A 23,329-nucleotide genomic window follows, 5' to 3' on the forward strand; every position below is an offset into this window, starting at 1 on the left:
GTTAGAGCCAAGAAGCCAGTTTGTCATATGCCTTCCACTTCACTGAAATTTGTGCCAGGCAATGGAAAACATGGTAGGCATGAATGGAAACCTATCAACAGCAAGATCTTTGTCTGCCAAAATAAGAAAAATGACACACTGAGTTGAATTATTTTGCTATTATGTCACAATCCCCATTTTCCCCCACAGTTTCTATTGTCAAGGAATTGATACTTACAGACTAGGAGTATACAGCTCTATAAAATATCTTTCTGCCAGGATTTATTATGGTTTTATTGCTACTCATCTACAAAATCAAAGAATTGCTATAGCACACTCTACTCCACCAGTTACATTATTTAAGAGTCCACATAGACAAAAATCTATTCTGAAATAAGAAATGAGTGTATTTTGTTAGCATCAGTATTTTTGTCACATTTGTAGGTAAAAATTTTTATACATGGATAAGCCAGAAATAAAAGCCCAAGTAAACCTATCTAGATGAATGTTAAAAATATGTTGGCACTCTTGGCTGGAATGTGGGTAAAACACTTGGTCTATTTCAGCATGTGTTCCCATCTACCCACTTTGCAATGCAGTGCAGCTACAGCACATAATTGTGAGCTCATTTGGATACTTTCTGAATGCCATCCAGGCATTTCTGTCAACTGCATTGTTTTGCCTGCTACCTTTCAATTCCTTTCAAAGCCCTGGAAAATACTTGCATCTGCAAGCACACACACACTTCACCCAAGTTTAATTGTGGAGCCAACAGGTTCACTGCAGTGACTGTACAGCAGTTTAGGTGGAACAATTGCAGTGTGCCCAAGAAGTGTATTCCTTGATGAGTGGGGAAGCACCTTAGGGATAACAGCTTGTGTATTTGGTACAGTTGAGATGGCAGTGCAGGATAATCCAGATGCATTTCTGTAGAAAGATTGCACCTGCAAAAGTCTGTATGGTGACGAGATGGGTCAACCAGACAGCTGCTTCACTTCATGCAGAGAACTAAAGAATACCAGGGAATTCTGCAACTCTATCTTCCTGCTAGGACAAAAAATCCAACAAGTCCACATTGGCTCTGCCAGTTCAGTTTGCAGCCTGCAGTGACCATCTCCCATGCGAAGAGAAGCAGCCTGTTCTGGAGCAGACTGGGTAAGCAAGAAGGCATTGCCAAGGGAAAGGTGGAAGGCGCCCCCCAAATCCTGCATCCATGAGGCAAACTCTAGAACAGACCCCGCTGCTAGAGACAGCCCTGGCACAAGTCAAGCAGTAAGACAGCCATTGAGACTGGCTGGCGTAATTTCTGTAGAGCTTATCAAGTACATACAAAAGAAGCACAAGGAGAAAGCATGTCCACAGCAAGATCTGATGCTTGCTATATAACACTGATTCATAGATTATTTTGGAAACATAAGCAAGAGGGATTTCTGGGCTGTGGCCAGTGTAATAATGTATATGGAGAGGGGCTTAGCCTGATGGTGAAGATGCTGCCATTTCCTTCCCCAGTTGCAACTAGGGGTGTTTTCCAAGTGAAGTAAGTGTAAATAAGTAATTTGCATGCTTTAATTAAGTGTCCATGAAGTAATGGAAAAATTACAACCAGATCATAAATTCCAGCAACTGCTAACAGGATAGATGGATTATACAGAGATTGCCTGGGACAAGACACAGACAGGAAAGCTTCTTCAGGTAATACTGTCTTGTGCCCTCTCCATCTGGGTTGTTTGGCAAAACTCCACATCCTAGTTTAAGATTATGTGAATGTTCTCTCACATTCCCTTCACCGGTTCCAGCTAGGGAAGCTTGACATTTTTGTGCATCAGATAGACCACAGAGTGAATCAGAAGCTGGAGCAAGGAGATGTTCAACAGCTTGTCTTCTTCTGTCTGGTTATAACCAGGCACTGCTATGGTGCTTATTTACTGGTCACAAAAACTTCTCCATGCTTGCATAAATGGAATTCATCTACTCCTTGAGTTCCCTTGCTGACATGGAAATATGTGCATCCACATTCATGAAGTCTATCCAGGCTACAAATTTTAGTGCATGTCTTTTATTCAACAGCTCAGTCACAGTAAATATTTCCAAGTGAATAGATGGCTCACTTGAACAGGTGCGTCAGGAGCTGGACCCTACATCCTGTGATGTGAAGATACAAATGCAAGTAATGGATTCACTGTTACATTTGAAGTTTTATTGTTCTATGCATATTGTGAAGTTGTTCCAGCATTTAAACAAAACAAAAAAAAAAAAAACAAAAAAAACAAAAAAAAAAAACAACCAAACAAAAAAACCCCAAACAACAAACATAAAAAACTTATGTAAAAATGGCAAACCCATCGGTCAGATTCTGTAAAAAGGGAGCACTGTGCTTCCAGAAAGGGCAAGAGAGACTACCTAGGACAGCCAAGCTCAGCAAAGTAGAAAAAGCCACAGATTTTTTCAGGATTCCAAAATGGCAATTTAATGGCAATGCTTACTTTTATTAACTTAATACCATTTTAATTGTTGTATGCTATTAAATATGAACCATTAAAAGATCAAATTGATTGAAACCTAAACCAGAAAGCAAACCTCACTGTAACTCAGATCATATCCAGGTTAAAAGATCACAATCAGAGCCCAGCAAGGAGTTGCTTTTACAGAGAACTGCCAGTCAAGATTGTCTGCAGCGGATTTTTACCCCCCATTGCCTTTAAGATGAGGAGAAGATACTTGTATACACAAGGTATACAGGGGTTTTGAGGCTGTGGGAAGAACATATAGAAAATCTGGTTGGAAATGTTCGAAATATTTTATGGGACTTCTTACACTGGCATTAAAATAGTCTGATGATGAACACCAGTAAAGGAACATAATTATTTGCCCTATTAATTAACACTGTACCATATTTATGGTGCGTAATTTAGTGTAAGTCCTGGCACAATTATTACCTTAAAGGCAGAAGAAATATTCCAAAGCCTCAGCATTATTTAGATTACATGGGCTCTCTCCCTTTTGCAGAATTTTTCAGTGGTGGAAGTTACAGCAAAATGCTGCAAGACATTAGGCATGGAAAGGATTGTTTCTAAACTTGCATTCCCTACCTTTCCCAACAGAGACAATGAAATCAGTGTTTCAATTATAGATCTTACACACTATTGGGCAACAAACCAACTCTCATCTGTTTGTTCAAGGGTCAGTAGCATTTGCTTAGCTGTAAATTTAGGTAAGCTGCTGACACTGTTGCCATTTGTTGCTCAATGATGTCTGACAAGAAAAAATATTTGATGATTATACTCTTTCTCCAGCAGAGATTTATTACGCAGACAATTCACAACATTGTGAGAGCTCTTAAATTAGGGCTTAATGGCTGGTAGCCTGCAGTGTTAAGAAAAAAAAGTCACTGTTCTCTGAAAGAAGTGAACCTTAATGGAAATGCCTTTGTTTTATGATTCAGTGTAGAAATTATCATAGCCATGAACGATGACTGAGACACGCAGAGACTGAAATTGCTATTCAGCCAGGGTATTGCTGATATGGAGGGTCATGTATCCTGCAGTCTTGGTCTCACAATTACTCAAATCAGGAACCAGTTCAGTACATACCAGTGGGAGATTTTCACCTCTAACTCCTCTTACCTTGTGATAGGATTCACTGGGACTTTAGGAATGGAATTATCTGGGCTATTCTCAGCCTGTGGAAACAAAAGCACTTCCTTACATAGACTTTGCATGAATAAACATGCAGACAAAATACAGAAAAAAATTCAGATAGAAATTAATACCAGTCCATTACTATCAATATTTATTTAAACACCAGATCCTGTAGCTCAAGAAGAACTTGGATAAACTGCATTTTTTTCAGTGCTCAGTTACTTGTGCAGGACTGGAAGAAGTTGCACTGCCCAGGCCTCCTGCTAGCTGAAAGTGGTGTCAGGAAGGTGACTGTTGAAGAACTGGCTCCACCGTGTGGGCTCTGGAAAATGACCATCTCCAGCAAAGCAAGAAGCTGCATCCTTCACTTAAGTTTTCAGCAGGAATATTTGTGTTGTCTATGAGGTGAAGGTAGGATTACACATGGGAATGTCAGTTAAAAAAAAAAGAAAAAAACTACTGGGAATTGGAAGAATTAAAAATCTTAGTCTAGTAAATATGTAATATCTCCACCATAAAGGTCTGAGACAACTGGTCCATGGGCTTCCTGGTCTAGTGCAGCGTGGAAACTGGTCTAACTGCAGGAAGGAGTTTCAAGTTCTTCAACAGTTTTCTGACAGATCTTCTGCATGATATTAGTAACAGTCAAAGAGTGACAGTGCGCTACTCAAATTTACCAAATCCATATTTTTTCCTAACACCTACTGCATATTCTGCTTACTGATGGCACGACAAGACTGCAAAAGCATAAGTTAATGTCAGCCTCTGACTTAAAGAATTAGTGGCAAAATCAGTGAGACTTACTTTGAGAATTCCCATGCGGATGACGTGCTGTCAGTGCTCCTGCTTGTGCTAACTACAGGCATGGTTAATTAGTGACTGAAACCTTTCTTTTGCATACCTGATGGCATCATTGCTTCCAACCTTCCGGTTGGATTTTCCTGTAGAGAGGCAGGATGCTGTCTCCAGGGAGATCTTGTGAATAGAGTGCTCAACAGAAGGGTTGCAATTTATTATGCCAATCTTTTTGTTTTCTGAAGCAGAGGCAACTCCATCTGTATGAAGTTTGCTCTGCTGTCCTACTTGATTTACCATCTCACTTTATGCTAATTTTCATTCTCACATATATTAATATATTCTTATTTACACTTCTTTATTTGTACTCTTGTTCTTCACAGTTGTCCTTATTGAAAGTGAGGTATTAATTTAGGCTGTGGACTTGCATCTTGACTTCATCAGTTTGCAGCACTCCTTCTTCTCCATCCTCCTGTTTTACAGAAAATTTTCCATCTAGTATGTATTTTTTTTCCAAATAATGGTCTTGTGGAAGATGTCCCTGCCCATGGCATGGGGGCAGGAACTAGATGGTCTTTAAGGTCCAGATCAGGCCTAGGATTCTACAAGTGTTTTGCTCATTTAAGTTCATGGACATTCTTGCAAGTATTGTGCTATTCAGTCCAAATATAGTTTAAATTTTCTATAATAGCAATACTGTGTTGGTGCTTATTTTCCCAGTAATATCACAACTTCTCCATCTGTATTCAAATCTGTTTGTGTGCTTTAATGAACACAAAACTCTACAGTTTTTCTGTCTCTCCCTCAGAAATAACCCCAAATATGTTAATTTAACGTTATTGCACTTTTTTTGCAAATCAATGTGTGCAGCAGCTGTAAACTGAAAAGAAGATACTTTAAAAACTATGTTTAAAGAAACCCCTTGAGTTTAATTTGATCTCTAACTCATCGTTAGTTGTACTTTACCTTTTGTGGGAGTGAGGAATTTTACCAAAAGTTCCGTTAAATTCTTGGGAGTGAGGAATCTTATAAAATGTTCTATTAAATTCTTGGGCTTGGAAATAAAATAATTCTTGAATACATGTTTTGTGCTCCAGTGTTGACTAAGATAAATGCCAGAATTCATTGAGATGGAAGGCAGATAGACAAGGTAGAACACACATCATACAACTGCTCCCTTTGCTGAGGCATGGGACAAAATGCCTCAGGAAGAAACAGATACTGTTCCATTTTGTCCAATTCCTTGACAATATGAATGTTCTTCAATGCTGATTACTCAGCACAGAAGCATCAGCAAGGACATCCAGGAGCATCTTTCTTTGAGATACAGAAAAAAAAAGATACATGTTATTTTCATTTTGTAGTTACTACAAAAATGAAAATATATTTTGAATATAAAAATTATTTTTAAAAATGTAGCATTATAGCTGGTTGTACATGAGTGCCATACCAGGAATTCACAGTTCAGCTACAAGTTTACACATGACCGAAAGATGGTGATACCTGTTTCAGTTAGTAGATAAAAGCTTTGAAACTACAGCAATAAGCTTTTAGTTTTTCTAGTAATTTCTCTTGTGAGGTGTGGGAAACTGGGCAAGTTTTTGTCAAAACCTCATTGGTGGTAATCAATGTGAATCACTTGGCTGCCCTTCTAATTAATATATACATTATAGGCACTAAATTCATAAGGATTTTTACTGGGTTTGTTTGTTTGTTTTCTCTAAGATACATGGGGCAGCAGGGTTAGAATCCACATATTCTGATTTTGTCACCAAGGTAATCAATGCTGAGCTACACTTTTCATCAAAGGAAGAAAGGCAATGGAACAAAACTGTGTGCACTTTATTCTTCAAGGGAAAAAAAACAACTTTAAAGCATATTTTTGGTGAGGCTGATATTTTTGTGTAGTAATAGTTTGAAGAGATAATGGCATCAGAGGAGATGCATGAGGAAGCAATATAAATTTCAGACTGTATTTTCCTTTTTGCCAACATACAAACCAAATGTTGATTGTTGGAACCAAAACCACTATTTCAGTAGTTCATAAACTTCTATTGTACCTTTGTACCTTTAAAAAGCAGTGGAGGAAATATGCAAACCAAGCAATGTGCACTCATTGTCTGCTTTGCAGGCAATTATTCTTTAACAAGTTTGTGTGCTTCAAAAGTATAAACTAATCAGGAATTTTCAGAATTATGTAACATTTCAGCTAACTGATGTGCTTCTTTTCCTAAACTCCAACAGCTAAAAAGTACTCAAATGTCTGTTCCCCTTGGATTACAAGCATATGTATCAAAGAAAGGAGCAGCAAGGTTTTCTACTAAGTTTTTGCTACTTTCAGTCATCACTTAGCATAAAAACAGCAATCAATTTATTTTTTTATGTAAGTCAATTTATTGATTCTCTCAAGACATAAAAGCAGTTATTTCAAGTGCAGAGAACTAACCTTGTTTTATTGCTTCAATAACAAGAGATTAAAACATCACAGTCAATGGCTTTTAGGTCGAAAGACTCAAACCCTTGTCTCAGTTGTGTTAAAATTTTCTCATCATCAAGATCAACCTCATATGCATGTGAGAAGGCATTTTGCACATAAGACATATGTCAGTAGAAAAAAAATGTTGCTTATGAGCTTTCTGTAGTAACATTTTTATGTGTTGAGAAGATTTACAGATCCAAAGTTTCAAGAAGATGTAAGGGACTCCTAAAATCAATACCTTTACAAGTGCTGCACTCATAATATCAAAAGCTGATCTTCTGATAAAATCAAGCCAGTGCCAAAACATTTGTAAACAGGATTCAATCAATACTTTAGTTTCTACTCACATAAACTTAATTTTTAAAAAGAAACTGCTTTATACTAAGCAAAATACAATCCTAATACAATCCTAATAAACTAAAATACTAACTTTCAGTGGGAATTTAGTATTCCTTAGAACAATTCTAAATGAATAAAAAGGATCTAAATCTGCCCTCAGTTTAATTTCTGGGTTCTCACTGAATTGTACTGGTAATAACAGCAGAATTTGTCCAGTGTTGCCCATTCATTACTTCCCTGTTGGAGCACCCTTTTTTGTAATAAAGTGAAAGTGAAATAATTAAGACAAACTGGGAAATGCCTGTTCCAGCCATTTGTAGTCTGGTTTTTTTTCAGACTTTGACATATCCCTCATAAATGCTGCTGTGAACATGTTTGTGGCAACATCTCCAGAAGAACACCCACTGCTACCTACAGTACCATTCCTATGACTTACAGGAACACAGAGAACCCAGAAGCTGCCCGTGCAGTGGGATTTATGCACCACCATCCAATCTCCTCTATGTCTAATACTGAATAATCACCTGGGTGTTGAATATAATGTATATCTTTATTCACATGATCTCTGTGTGGGTTCAACCTAGATGGTACTTGTACTCTGAAATGATGAAGTGTGCATGATGAAGGACAGGGGAAGTTGATATAGATGTTTCTGTCTGCCAGTGATTCCTTGCTTGGATCTTATTTGAAAACTGATGTGTCTCCCCACAAGGGAACTGAGCCTAACAGAATCCATTTATATTCTCCAGCTACAGAGTCAAATAAACAAACACTTAGGTGACTTAATCTGGATTTATCCCAAGTGACACATATGAATCATCCAGAGAAATCCTTTCCATATGCAACAAAATCCCTAACAGGCAAACTATTAAGGTGTCAAATATAGAAAGCAGGCAAAGCACCAAAAATCCATCATTCTGGGAGATAACATGGAGCAGCAGAAGAAAGGCACTTCTCCCTCAGCAGTACTAAAGTTGATATGCTAAATACAAGGCAATATGATACCAGCAGGACTCCACACTGGGTGGGTGAAGTAACAGCAGCAGTGAAGGAAGAAAAGATCAACAATGGCAGGAGCAGGATATGCTGAAGACAGCAAATGCTGAAATGACAGCAAAGTCTCTTTTCTTCTTCACTCAGAAACTGAGTGTGCCTGATTTTACCCTCAGACCACTAATCTAATCTCGGATAAAAAACTATGAACAAGACAGGGAAGGGAAACCTGGTATGTTGAAAGGGTATTTATTCTTTGGATGTCTCCTCTGAGGGTGGGGTGTCTGAGCAAGATCACAGTGCAGACAGGCATTTCCCTCCTGTTCATCTACCATTACTTCTGCTTTCCTGAACTACTGGTTATTTTTTTGCCTTACTATATTGCATTTGAACTTAATTTTAAATATTGAAACTGAGCCTGTTTTTCCTATAAGACTACAAGGCAGAGAAGTGACCATAAATGCTGAGGCATTTTTGGTCAAGAATCATTACTTCTCACATTTGCTTATTATGTTTAGTATTTGCATACAGTATTCTTCTGCTTTTAAAAATAGATTTACTTTTACCACTCAGAATTTCAAACTGAGAAGCACAGACTTGGATCCAGAGGAAAAGCAGTAGACAGCAAAAAACTAACTACACTTTTGTGATGTAGGGATTTTCTCACTCAGGTTCAGCAGAGTGAGACTTGAGATTTCACTTGAACGAGGCTCTCACTATCCTGCCCTTCAGGGGCTGCGGTGGGCGCCAGTTGTCAACAAGAGGGCTCACAGGTTCATTCTCAGAGTTCTTGGAAAGGCTACGGAGCTTTGCCATCTGCAAGGAAGAAAAATTCAAGTGTCCATGTGGAAGCACTGTAGACCTTACTGCCTAGAACAAACTCTGAGATGAAAAGGGAATTTTCTTGTGAAGTCACAAGCACACAATGACAACGAGAGTCGCTAACAATGCTGGGATTACTGATAAAGATTGCTGCAGCCCAGGAGCTGGCCCTGTTTCTGTGGATCTTCACACTCTTCATCCACAGAGCAGTTCATCATCTGACCCTTGTCTGGGCTTCTTTTGGATTTTTCTCTGATTCACGCCCACAGTGTGGAAAAGGAGTAGCGCCTGCTCCCAGCTGGAGCTGGACAGCAGGCAAATTTTCTCCTTGTGAAAATACAGCTATCTGTGAAGGAAGATCCAGACCTATGCCAGTGCAAGGCAGTGATAGAAAAAGCTGGTGCAGAAGTTTGTATTTTGATCTGTAAGGCAGAGATATGCCAACTGGATTATTAAATTGAATCATGAATTCAGCACTCAGCTGCTGTTATTCAAATTAACCTAATTTCAGTGTTGATAATTGTTGTTAATTGTTACCCTTTCATCCAAATGCAAAATAAATCTATTTTGAAAACAGCCATTTCAGTAGAAAGGATATACCCTGACTTGTGTTGCTGAAGCAGAAAGTGGTATAAATAGCCAAAATTTTTGACACAAGAACTAAAAATGTCACCTTATCCAGACAGGCTTTTTTTTTTTTTTGTCTGTAAATGCAAGTGGTACATTAATTTGTATGAATGTTCAGGTTTGTAGGTTGTAGGTTGTTTGATCTTGCTCACTCAAAGCTTTTAAGAAGTCAAGGCCTGGACCAGCAATTTCTTAAACTAGGAAAGCAGCAAAATATTAATCTCACTTTCCACTTAATTGTAAAGCACATGGAATGAACTGAGACTTCCATGATGGCTGAATTTTGTGGCTAAGGCTCTGCCTTAGCAGGTTTTCTGCATCCCAAGAACACCACTGCTGAGGCTGTTCCAGGAAGGGTCCTGCAAGGGCACCTGATTCTCAGGGTCAGTTTCACAGCCCATTTCAACAGTCCATTCTGCAGGCAGTTTCTCACTGTCCACAGCTAAAGATTCCCCTATCAAAAAGTGCAGGGTAACACAGGGCTTGCAAATCATCACCCTGGCATACTGAGACTCTGCTGGGAACTGGAAAAGGAGCAGCAGAACTGGCTGGAGTTTACCTGGTCTGCGCTGACTTCAATTGGCTCCCGCAGGAGAATCCAAGTGATGCACTCCTCACAGGGGGGTGTGGTGAATGAACCATGGTAGGTCCAGTAGTCACGAGATTTGGGGAAAAGAATTGAAGGATCAAAGTGCAGAAAAGGAGCCTCCTTTCCCTTAGGGAAACAAAACAATTCTCTGCAGTAAGTCTAGAGATCTGCATCTTAAAAGTCATCAGTATCTACGTTACTATAAAGGAAGCAATTAAATACCAAGATTCATGCAAGAAATCAATCTCCTTTTCTTCTTGTCAAGCACTATCCCAGCAATTATGAATGTAATCAAAACTGACATTTTGATTACATTCATAAATTAAAAGAAGTTACAAGCTGAATTGTGTGGGATTAAAGCAAACTAATTTTTACATTTTTCTATTCTGGAATTATCAAAATTGTGTTTTATTTTGGGCCATTGGGACAAAAGTTAAAGCCTGTGGCATTGCTGGAACTGTTACCCTTTTTATCCAACAGGATAGTGGCCAGGCGTTTATCTCAGATTCGTTACAGTCTCCTCTTCTGTCTGGAGGAATTTAAATCTGCATCTCTCTCCTCCTAAGATTCTGCTCTAGTTATATATTCATGGTGGCATACTCAGTCTTTTTGTTGGTGCTATTACACTTAGTAAAAAATTAAAATATTTCTTGTAAGAGTACTGGGTCCTAAATATCTTACAATTCAAGGTGATTACCACCAGACAAGGGAGAAAGCAGACATCAGACAACATTTCCTGCTAAGTCTGCCACCAAATAGGATTGTAACTCCACAGGACTGTGATGAGTATTCCTTGTTCCCTCTGGGCAACAAAAACTAACCAAGGAAATGCAGTTCACTTCTCTATTGATATTTTGGATACAGTTCTGGGAAGGAAGATATATTATTCCTATTTCCTTCTTCTATCATGGAGAATCTTCTCTAGATTAGAACAAAGTGAGTGGCAGAAGCTGAAATTGTTTCCATGCATCATTGCACAAATTAAGAGTAGAAAGAGTGACTCCAATTGTATCCTCCTGAAAAGATTGTGCTGTAAGTTCAATATGAATTTGCAAATAAATTCACAAAATTGTGCTTTTTCAGTAAATAAAGTACAGTGACCAACTTCTTCACCTGTAATGCATCAGAGCAATTGAAACTGCATGTGTGATAAATACACCAGCAACACCACCCATTAATCTTTCTGAAAATAAGTAATCTTGGGAAAATGTCTGTGATGACAGAAAATAAATAAGAAATAAAATACAATATGTAGTTCTTTGTATGTGCACTTGTCTTTCTCTGCTTTAGTTCAACTGTTGCTTTTTCCAGAACTCCTACATGTAAATGGCCAAAAAAATGATATAGTCATTATGAGAGAAAGCCATAAAAAGAGATACCATTGACACATTGAGGCGGGGGCAAGGATAGGGTGAAAAAATAACCTTCAGTTGCCTCAACAGAAACAACTTAATTGCATTTGAAAACTGTGTTGAAAAAATAAAATTAACATGACTCTTACAAAGGAGATAAGAGCTGTCAGGCTCAGACCTGCACATCAATGGCAGTACACACATACATGCATTAAATGCAAGGAATTCTGGCAAATCTGCAAGAAAATGCCAACAAATTTGGTGATCTGGTAACATGTTTAAGGTGAAATAAATAAAAAAAAAAAAACAGAAACAACAACTTTTAGTATTAGAATCACAAAGTTTATAATGAAGTATAATTGTTAAAGTACACCTAGAGATTAAGTTTATTGTAAATGATAATGCTAAGTGACAATAGATGCAATATTGCAGTTCTCTGCAAATAACTCCCTTCAGCAGCTGTATCCATGAAATAGATCCATGGATTGGTGCCTTAGATCATTAATTTAACTGAAAAACAGTTTGGAATGTATTTGCAATGCTATTTGAGCTAGTATCATAGGAAGAGAGAACTTAGGACCGGGCAGGAACTGCACCATGTAGTTCCTCTTATCAATACAGTTCCTTCTTAAAACTAGTAACATTTTTAATCTCCCTTACACTGACTGGGAGCCTGTTCCATAATTGCTACTAGTTTCTTCTCATTTTAGGCTAACTAAATTTCTGACTCTGCTATGTGCAATTTTTTTTGGCCACTGTTGTCTTCAAATTCAAAAAGCTTTTAATTTCTTCTTGGTATTGGCCCACTGGCATATTTTTTAGAGAGCAGTACCAATAAGACTATTAACTATGTATGCAAGGATTGATAAAAAAATCACCTTCAACAAGAATAGTTGCAGAAGTGAGGAGTTAAATATTTAATTAAGCAAAAGAAAGTATCATGCCCCACAGTAAAATGTGTCATCTCTGGTGCTATGGTTTGGCATCAAAACTATGCCAAAATATGAATCTGAACTACTGATTCCTGCTTCTGTGGCTTTCCAGCTACATTATATCACAAAAAAATTGTTTTGATACCTTAGTCTTAATGTTTTCAATTTCTTCAAGAATTCTCTTCATTTCTGGTTTGGGAGTTTGCCCAACCTGTAACGCAAAGCACAAATCCTGTATGTTTTTCATCATGTTCCACAGTATTTGAAATAAATTCAGCACATCCCATCTGCCATATTAGGCAGCAGCAGTCTCAGAGAATCCAGTAGGGACTGAGAAAATTATGTGTTCAGAGAACATCCAAAATAGCAGACTCCAGTGGCTGGCTTTGCAATTTGGACATGTGCTGAAGGATGCTACAAGGCATCACGCCTGTCTGAGGAATGTGCTGCACACTCAGTGTCCCTACCCAGGGCTTAGCCCTTGGCTCCTGCTTCAAAAGAAACCCCCAGCCACCGTGGGATGTCTCAGCACTTGGCAAAGTCTTGATAGCCTGAAGGGCTGCAGTTCCTGCTGACACTTCATTCTGCATCACGCACGCACACAGATCAGACTTGATGCAAGACATGTAATGAATTCATGTCAAGATGACCTCAAGCTATAAGGTAGAGGGGTAACTTTATAGCTTGTGTTCATGACATTTAGCACTTGCAAAATGCTGACTTCCCAGAAGAGTGAAGGCAGTATGAGTAAGATGTACAGTTATTGCCATGTCTTGTTCCAAAATCGATTAACTTCAATTTCTCAGAAGGTAATTCAATCCTGTTTTAGTAGTATCCCAAAACCCAGTAATGGAAAATTACAAATTCAGAGAAAATCAACCACTCCTTCATCAAAGAGCAAGAAGGAAACAGGGAAAGAGGGCCAGAGAAGACAATGATACTACTTACTTTTCAAGATCTTTTAGCTGACCTTAGCATGGTTAATAGGAATATAGTGGTGTGCTTTTTAAGTTGTGTTTGACAACATAAAGCTTTAGCCTAAAATAGACCAAAAGGAATGACAAAAGAATTGAAAGACATAGTCATAGGGGAGAATCTGGACAGGTGCTGACCTTCAATTTTGACTAACCACAAGAGAAAAGGTCAGGTTGGCTCACAGTGTAATAGAATTAAAACAACACTGCATCCAGTCTGTCCAGGGACACTGTAGCAAAATTAATTACATCCACTTGCTCTTGCTTTTACAAATGCCACTTACTAGTGATAAAACAATAAAAGGACACCTCTTCCCTGATGTGTTCAAGCTGAAATGCCCACCTGCAGCTGAATGGACTGAAGTTTCTGTACTTTATCGCTATTAGTCTGTGTGCCCATTAGCATTTCTCAATGTCCTAGACCACATGTAGATCTGATACAAGGATTACTTTCTTTCTGTTGAGTTTATAAAAAATCGATCTGAAAATACTGGTGCAGTATTATTTTGTTTAAAAATTTCTGTATTTCAAGGTTAGAATGTTGAGTGGTCTTATTTTACCATCAATTCTTTCTTTTTGGAGTAGGTTCATTGAATTCATTTTGATTCCTAGCTTGTGTGGGAATCAATGAGAGACCAGAGAAGGGAATCAGTCAACATAACCTTGCTGACAGGCAGATACAACACCTGCTAGCAGCCAAAAGACACAAAAGATGAGAGGAAACAGCCTATGCAGACCCTCCTCCTCACCCAGTCCACACCACAGGAAAAAGCTGCAGTGCAGGAAAAAACAATGGTAACATTTCCCCTGGCACTAGAGAAAGAGGAAAAATACAAAAAAATTACAAAGACTGAATATTTGCTACTTACTTTCAGAAAAATTCCCACAACAGCTACACCATCAGGTTGTTTTAAAGCTCCAGCAAAATTACCGTGTTTTGGGTTCCAGTGCACCATATGTAACTAAAATCATAATTAAAAATAAGTTAACTAAAAATCAGTTAAACCTCAGTTTTAAATACAAGAAATTGTCAACAGCACAATCTTCACTTTAAATTAAATTAAGAAAATATTCTGGTACACAGTAAGTAAAGGAATGGACATGAAAAAGAAAACTCAATGTATTTCTTACTGCTGTTCCCATGCTTTTATATGCTTTTGGTTTCCATAAAGCATTGCTTTGCATCTAATTGAAGCATAGAACAAAGAAAATTGAGTTTACCACATAATATCAGACAATGCAACTATAAATAGTTTAATCCAAGCACATGACATGCACACATGCAGTGCATAAAACACCTACTGACATGCACTTCATCTCAAGTACATTTTTAGATCTTCAGGTTATGCAGATGTCAGCTCAGGGATTTACACTGGGTTGTATGTAACGCATACGTTATTGGTTTGTACCTCTTACTACTGTCAGCACATTGTACTGGAAGGGAGTGGGGATATAATCTGACATTTCTTTCTCATATCTACGGTGGGATATAATGTGCCTTTTTTCTCATATTTACTTTCAACAATGCTGTATTCTCAGGATATATTTCAAAATTTTCAAAAAATTTGAAAAATATTTTCCAAAAATATTTCAGAAAATCCCTGTCCAGAAAATCTCTAGCTCATGCATAAAGCTCTAGCAGTGTGCAACCTCAGATTAAGGTGCATTGGAACACAGTCATATGGGGGAAAAGAAAGTATTTTTTAAAAGTTTATTTAAAATAACAAAAAAAAATTGTCTTGAATATGAATGAATCTATAGTTCTCTGTTTCTTTTCTCTTGAGAATAAGGATTTCAATGCTAAGGATAAAGCTGGAGCAACCATATATCTTTGGTTGCAATGTAGCCAAAGTACATATATTCCAGGCTTTCTTCCCCCATCAATGAGTACTGCTAACAAAAGTAAGGTAAAAATCTGCGCTTGAACTAGCCAAGAAATAGTTTGAGGAAGCAGATTTTCTTCTCTTTGGTTGACCACAGAAAGCAGAATACCAGCAAAGATTAGCTGTGGTTAAGGAAAGGGGGAAAAATCCTAAGCCATCACCGCAGTCCTCTCTGCAATGTCTGCGCACATTGACCCTGAAAATATCTGCCTCAGTTTTGTCCTGTGAGAGGTGGGCAAAGCTTCTCCAAGCTCTGGGCTTTGAGAGTGTAGCTGGAAGGCAGGAAAACAGGGCTGCAGGGTTTTTGTGGGCATAGGTATGTATTTTGAGCCTGTTCTCAAATAAGGTGGAGGAAGGAGGCAGCCTTTGCTCACAATTCTCTACCCTCAATAGCTAATTCACTTACATTTAGGACCTGAAAAAAATCTTCAGGGTCTAAAGCATTCATGAAATTTAACAAACTAGGACAACAGCCCTGCAGTGGTTTACACAAAAAAGATTAAAAACCAAATAAACAAAACCCAAACATATTTTCTGTGGTTCCTGAAAATAAACCCAGCTATTTTAAAGCTGAGATGTTCAGAAACTAAAGCATGTTCTGAACCAGTTTTAAGACGGATCTGATTTTGAATGTCAGCTTATCAAATGTGATTTTGGTGAGTTTTTCTATTCGTTTGAAACTAACTTGGTAACTCAAGCTATACCAGAAATGACTAAAAGCCAAAAAAACCCTTCAGCAGCTCTTCCTATTTGGAAATAACAGATTGCTTCGTCGCAAATATTTTTGAAACATTGTAAGATAGAAGCAATAAACTCTGGCGTGAAGAAATCCGTGTTAGTATACTTGCAGGGATACATTTGTTGGCGGATGCGACTTTATCCCGCTGCATGTTAAGCAGCATGCGCGAGTTTCACGGGCGCAGAAAAATCAGTGGCTAAACACTTCCAAGAGGGAGCATGGTTAAAGCGTTCAGATGCGAAACCAGTCGAATTCCAGCGCGGAGCGCCGCTGTTGGAGCTGTTGGAGCCCGCCCTACCTCTGCCGCGTACTTGACGCCGTCGATGACGTGCTCGGAGCCGTGCTGGTCGCAGGAGCCCCAGTGCAGGTGCAGCTGGCGCAGGCGGTAGGCGCCGCTCAGCGGGCCCCCCCTCAGCACTGCATGGGGGACACGGCGGCGTCAGCCCCGACACCGCCACCGACAGACACCGACACAGCCACCGACACCCCCACCGATACCGGCACCGGCACAGCCACCGACACCCCCACCGATACCGGCACCGCCACCACCCCGCGGCTCCCTCCTGCAGCCAGCACGCTCGCCACTTTACGTGGCTGAGGCTAAATTGTGTTATCGGGAGTTCTGTGCCATGGGAAAACTGTGAGTCAAGCACAGAGTCAAACCCCAGCTGCCCAACCTCCCCTTTTCTCCTGGCCAGTGGACGCACTGCGGTTCCTGGTATGGAGAGAGAAGGGGGTGTTCACAGGGGATTCTTGTCAAGAAAGGGTCTTTTAAAGAAAGATTAGTGTTAGGGCCATTAAATTAACCAAAAGGTGCTTCAGAAAGTATTTCCAGTCCATGACTGGCGTATTTTTTACAGGTCACCTTGTGCTGCCCAAGGTATATCCATTAAAGCTTTCTAATAAGTACCTACTTTATTCTTTAGCTCCGTCTAGTGTCTACTCTAGGTCAGCCTTCACAAGGCATCAACACAATGGTTACAGATAGTTAGCTGTTTCTAAAAACATAGTAAAAATTTAAAATTATCTATTTCTTGGAAGTGAGGGAAGACAATAAAGTTTAGGTCAAGTGAGTTAGAAAATTGTTCTTGAGCCACCAAAAAGGGAAATGAAGTAGCTGTTACTTCTGCTGTGCTTAGCCAAATAATGCTGACCATGCATCAGTCTGACAGTTGATATCAACTCTGACTTTCAAAACATCACACCTGCTCTTTCAGCCTGGAGATTCTTTTGAGCAGGGACTGCTTAGAGGATAAGCTCTCAAATGTATTTTTCATTCATTACCTAAGGTTGGAATGAGTCGTGTTTCCTTACACAGAAAGCTGATAATGTAGTTCACAACTGCCGTGCCAGAAGGCCTTGTTTAAATAGCATTCAAGTTTGAACTTCTACCAATAGCTTTGAAGTTCAAAGTTAACATTGAAATCCTCTTTTGCCCAATGGTCTCAAATGAATTCTTGATATCCTACAAGTTGGAATACCTATACAGAGCAAATGTTTAACTTTGCAGTTTCCCTTTTTAGTTGTTAGGTGTCACAACCATCAAGAGGAGGGACAGAAGAAAAACACTGTTGAGACTTAAGCATGTAGTTCCTCTTACTTTACTTCTTTACTTTGTTCATACATAAATAATCATAATTCAGTATAGTATTGAGTAATATATTGAGTAATTGTAGAAGCCTTCAATGGAAAAATACTTGTTGTTATTTGACCTTCTAATATAGGACAAAAAAGGCATAGAATCTAAGGCCCAACTCCTCAAAAGGATTTGGTTGCCATTTTACAGTGGAATCAATGGGAGGCAGGAGTTCAATTTATGTGATCTACCTACATTTAAAAGCTAAGTCAGTGTAAGGTTTGGAAACTCATTTACCACTCATTTCTAACAGGTTGCCCTTTCCAGAGCTAAAATACTGTGAAGAACTTGAAAACATCCCTTCATAACAGCATACAAATCTCTCTAGCATAAAACCAAATCTTTCTGACATTCAAATACTTCCATGTGTTTGGAAAAAAAATTATCTTCAACTATATTTCTTTTTCCAATTTAAATGGAATCTGTAACTGTTGCTTATCCTCATCTCTTAGCACTGCAGAAGCCAAAAAATGAAGGTAGTAAAGTGGTATTTCAGAACTGTCAAGCATTGTATTTGATTCTGATCAGACATGTGCCTATGAAACAACTGAGTCTAAATTACTGCCCAGCAACGTGCAGAAGGTAAGGGCAGCCAGGAGTGACTGCACACACTGGAGCAACAGAAGTGACTGGGAGGGGAGAGACAGGGAGGAAGAGTAAGGAAGGTGATTTAGAGGAAGCGCTGCACCAAGGGCTGCCTTTGGTTTGGCCAAACTGGAAGCAGTCAACTTCTTGAGCAGCCTAAAACATTTCAGCCTCTAGGAAAGAGGCTGTACAGATAGAACAAAAAAAGCTGCAAAGATAGAACAGAGCCACCATGTGAAAATGTTCATTACCAGTTTCCTTCCCATGCTTTCAGCTGGGGCATTCGTTTTATGCAGAGCTTTTGGAAGAGCATTCTGGCTTTTAAACAGAACTTGTCGCAAGGGCAGGTAGTGACAGGGCAAAGAAGAATGTCTTCAAACTGAAAGGGAGTATGGTTACATTGGATATTAGGAAGAAATTTTTTAGTGTGAGGTTGATGAGGTACTGGAACAGGTTTCCTGAAGAAGCATGGATGCTCCATCCCTGGAAATGTTCAAGGCCAGGCTGGATGCATCTTTAGGATCCTGGTCTAGTGGAAGGTGGTGATGAGGGAACGATTGGAACTAGATGATCATTAAGGTCACTTCCAATCCCAACCATTCTGTGTTTCTATGGTAATAAAAGTGCAATTTATGAGGCCGCTGTGTAGAAACTGTGCTAATGAATACTAAAGGACCATAAAAATACACAACTTAGGGACAGTTCTCATTCTAAATAGTTGAGATTCCGTCTGAGAGACGTGGAACAATAACAAGCAGCTGCAATGATAAATAAAGAAATCCAGGAAACAAGGAGACCATTAAGATAAGCAGGAAAGTGATCTTTCAATGTACTATGGATATATTTCATTAGTGATATAGCTGACTACGAACAAAATCTCAAAACAAGTGCAATCAAAGCAGATGCACAAAAATACAAAGGAAAGTAGCTGCTTTCCATTAATTAGATTGCTTTCCTTCTTGGTGAAGGATGAATCAATACTGCATGCTTTTGAGATGTCTTTGCATTATATGATATTGTGAATTTATTATTCATTTTGACAGTTGTTGCCTGTCTGCATCCAGAGCTACACAGATAGAGCTCTGCAATCAAGTTTTGAACAATTTAATTTAGATCTATGAGATTGCTTGCTCTCAATTAACAAAGCTGTTTCATAGTTTTCCAGAAACTATAAAATGGTATATACATAAATGCTATTTTCATAACTTTTTCAGGCTTTGAAGTACCTGAAGAATTGCCATGCAGAAGAAATCAAGATCATAGTCAGCAGAAATGCATATACAAGTTTTTGGTTTACAAAGTGCCTCAGAGCTTTCTAAACCCCTCTGAGCCCCACTCTTGTCCCTTACACAAACCCTGAAGATGTGGTGTCTGTGTGGAAGGACGTGACATAGGGAGAAGTCCACCATCCAGCAGAGTCTGTATTTCAGGAGCTCCCCTGCAGCTAACAGCCTTTCTGTCCCCCTTCCGATCCACCAGAATAAACTCCCAGAGCACATTTTTTACGTTCCCAAGTGACTTTTCTCTGCTGGCCCGCGCAGGCTGGATACTAAAGGATGCTTTTGATACCCGGCGCTTTGCAAACCTTGATTCCTAACAACCCTCAAAAAATACAAACCGACCTGATCGATCAAAAGTGTCGTCGAAGACGACGCGGCAGGTGCGCCCGTTGTTCAGGATGGTTTTCGCAGCCCCGGGGTCATAGCTGGCGTGCCAGGAGGAGAGAGAGGAGTCGTGCTGCACATCCTTGCTGTTGATCTCAATGGGCGACTGCTTGTCGCCCTTGGCCAGGGGGTAGTTTTCGTGCCAGCGCTCGGGTCCTGAGGGACAAAGACACAGAATTGTCGCCCCTGCTCAGCCGGGCCGTGCTGGCCCCGCGGTTCCCCGAGCCCGCTCACCGTTGTCGCTGTCGTAGCCCCACACGGACTGGGCCATGGTGCCGCTGCCCTGGTGCCCCCCTCCCGGCCCGGGGCTTTTATAGAGCGCCGCGGCCTCGCGTCCTCCCCGCGGGGCAGGGCAGGGCAGGGCAGGGCTGGGCGCGGGCCAGAGCCGCCTTCCCCCCGGGGCAGGCCGGGGGCTGCCGGCGGGACCCCGCGGCTCCCTCCGCGCCCGCCCCGCTCAGCCCGGGACACAGGAGCCGGCCCGGGGCCGCGGCTCCCCGCCCGGGGGAGCGGAGCTGCCCGGAGCGCCCAGCGGCTGCTGCAGCGCACGGAGGGAGCTCGGTCCGTGAGGCAGCCCCGGGGAATCGGGACGGGCTCCCAGGGCGGGCAGGCTCCCCCGCTGCCGCTTCCCCGCTTTCACAAATGCTCCCGTGCAACAGCTCAGCCAGGCCCTGTGTCTGTCTGGAAGGATGTCTCACAGCCTGCAAAACCACCGAGCAAAGGGACACGATGGCAGCCCCAAGCAGGCCATTGCAGACCATTGGCTCAAGTTTGGGTTTGATGCTGTCCAGTCAGTTCTTCACACAGGGAGCTTTACACAGAATATATTTCTCGTGTTAGGCAACTTAGCGGTGGGTATTTTAGTCAGGAGAGCATTTGGTTTTCAGATGATGGGGAGTTAGCAACTATATGGTTGTGTTATTTGGCTTTGTCTGCACATCTATTTTGGACACTCAGAGCTTTTCTCTCAAATGCCAGCTTCACTGTGATCTCCCATAGCTTTGTCAGTCCCTCCTAACACTGCTGCAACTCTGTCTACCTTGAGCTAAAAACTCAAACTACAAAACTCCAACTAAATACTATTCCAAGATAAATATTTGAGAGTCAGTCAAGAAGCATCACAAACCATGGAGGTGCAGTGAACTTGTTCAAATGCTCCTTGTACCTATCAGCACTGTAATGCAGTATGGAAATAAACCTGCAGCTGTGAGAGGTTCTACCCTTTGTGTTGGTGAGGTACAAGAAAAAGGTTGAGAAGCTACAATATACAGAGCTTAGGACTAACTTGGTCCAATTTGATGTCCCAAAACCAGATGGAAGATAAAGTTTCCCCTTCTAGTTGTGCTTTGTAGCTAAACTAATAAATATCTAAACATGGACTTTGTTTAGCATAACTAAAATTGCTTTATTAAATTTGTTTAGTAATTACTTCTTCTCTGAATATAATCATAAGTAAACATCCTTAGTCCTTTGAGTCAAAGGTTGGACAAGGTGTCTCACTTAGGAAAATACATTTGAGAAAATTTCTGTAGTGATGTACATAGTATTTTTACATAGAGAAGATACACCAAATTGAAACTCGATGAACCTTAGCAACTCACACAATATTGTAAGAGGCATCCTTTTACTACCTTTAAAGGAACAGAGACGCATTCATCATCAAAGTAGCCTTGGAAACATAGTTCCTCATATCTTCTTTAGGGAGAATTCAATTAAGAAAATACGAGGAGGTGACTTGGGTACAATGGTATGGAAGAATACATGTTTTTGATTTCAAAAGAGAACTTTGGGACAAAAGAAAAAAAAACAATTTTTTTACTGTGTCATCAATCAAATGGATAATGTCACATTTGTTGGAAGGGCAGGCATGTACAATTGACACCTGTTGCAATTTTAATTCAGAAAGCTTAGACATTAATCCTTTTGAATTGGTTTTTACCTCATCTGCCTAGAGAGAAACACTTGTGAGTTCATAAAATTCTAATTGGAGCAGCTCATTTTCTGTCTGTATAAGCAGACAGATTTAGTGGACATGTTCATGGAAATCTCAGAGAGACTTCTAATCAACTTCATACACACAAAGAATGCTTATTTGAGCCCTTTGTGGAGGTGAGGAACATGATTTTTATTACACAGAAAAAGATGCAAGTCAGTTCTTCCCCTAGTATTTAAATTCATTTCTCCGTGTGAGAATTTTTACATTCTTCTTTATTAAAGAGTCCCATCCAACAGTGAAAGTCTTCATATTCTAGCTTTCCAGTGAGCTGGTCCTGTTGCACCCAGAGGAGCATCTTTTTGTCAGCTTCTGCACATTGTGCCTTCCAGGCAGTAACTTACACACAAATGACAAATGTTGGTACTTGGAGTCAGCCCCAGGCACTGAGTCATCCCACAGTGTCTCACCAACTGCTTTCTTTCCCTGCTGCTTTCCTCGTCAAAGGTAGAGCAAAAAGCAAATGTAGTAGCATTATCTGCCTTAAGAGATAATCAGAATAACATTATTTTTGCATTCCTTAGGATCTACCTTTATTCTTTTCTTTTGATATTGTCTCAGAAATTCATTATTACCTAACTTGTAAAATGTTGCTTTTTCCAAGAAATAAACACTTCAGTCATATAAATGCCATTTTAATTAAGAAAAGGTCACACCTTCAAACATTTAAGAGTGGTATTATCTAGTGCATTCACAACTTTATTACAGTGATTTCTTTCTATTTTGTAAACTTTGGACATGTAAAAGCTATCAGCCATCTGAAATAGAAAAGGCAATAGCATAACAAGTTCAATCTATACCATTCATAAAGAAGTTCAGGATTTCAGTAATTACAGAAATGGTCTTGCCCAAATCTGGCACTCAATCACAGAATCACAGTTGGGCACCTGATGATAACAGCTTATTCAAAAGATTATCAAAATAAGTAAAACAGGGTGATACTGTTGGATACCTAACACATAAGGTACTCTTCATCCAAAAGAAGAGTTTGTACATTTGTTACCTAAATGAAATTTGAAACAGAGGCTTCAGTACAAATAACACGCTACACCTGTGGAACACCATCTGTTGGATGTGCAGTTCAGATGCTGCATCTGCTTCTGCTAAACAAAAAGCATAATCATGCTTATCTCACTTACAAAAATACCTTACCTTAAGTCATAGAGAGTTTCTTTTTTGAGAATGGAAAGCAGGAATAAGAAGAGTCTGGAAAATGGCTCAGAGCCATGGCTTTACCCAGAGCACACAAAGCATGGACAGGAGAATGATGCATGGAAAAGTGACTGGCAGCAGTTTTGAGGTCTGCCAGCCAT

The 23,329-nt window shown here is 39.9% G+C and overlaps 1 protein-coding gene across 2 annotated transcripts; it reads right to left on the minus strand.

The window, feature by feature from the left end:
• Positions 1-8,919: 8,919 nt before the first annotated feature.
• LOC131088375 (carbonic anhydrase 3-like) lies at positions 8,920-20,297 on the minus strand. Of its 2 annotated transcripts, none has more exons than XM_058032398.1 (7): positions 20,261-20,297; positions 19,985-20,182; positions 16,440-16,558; positions 14,389-14,481; positions 12,691-12,756; positions 10,232-10,387; positions 8,920-9,039 (listed from the first exon to the last, which is right to left on the minus strand). In XM_058032398.1, exons 1-7 carry the CDS (start codon positions 20,295-20,297, stop codon positions 8,920-8,922), a joined length of 789 nt encoding a protein of 262 aa, XP_057888381.1. The 2 variants fall into 2 exon arrangements, with proteins under 2 accessions (XP_057888381.1, XP_057888373.1); XM_058032390.1 differs by having other exon boundaries at positions 12,691-12,724; positions 14,354-14,481.
• Positions 20,298-23,329: the final 3,032 nt, after the last annotated feature.

This window comes from Melospiza georgiana, chromosome 1, assembly GCF_028018845.1.
Source record: "Melospiza georgiana isolate bMelGeo1 chromosome 1, bMelGeo1.pri, whole genome shotgun sequence".
NCBI lineage: Eukaryota > Metazoa > Chordata > Aves > Passeriformes > Passerellidae > Melospiza > Melospiza georgiana.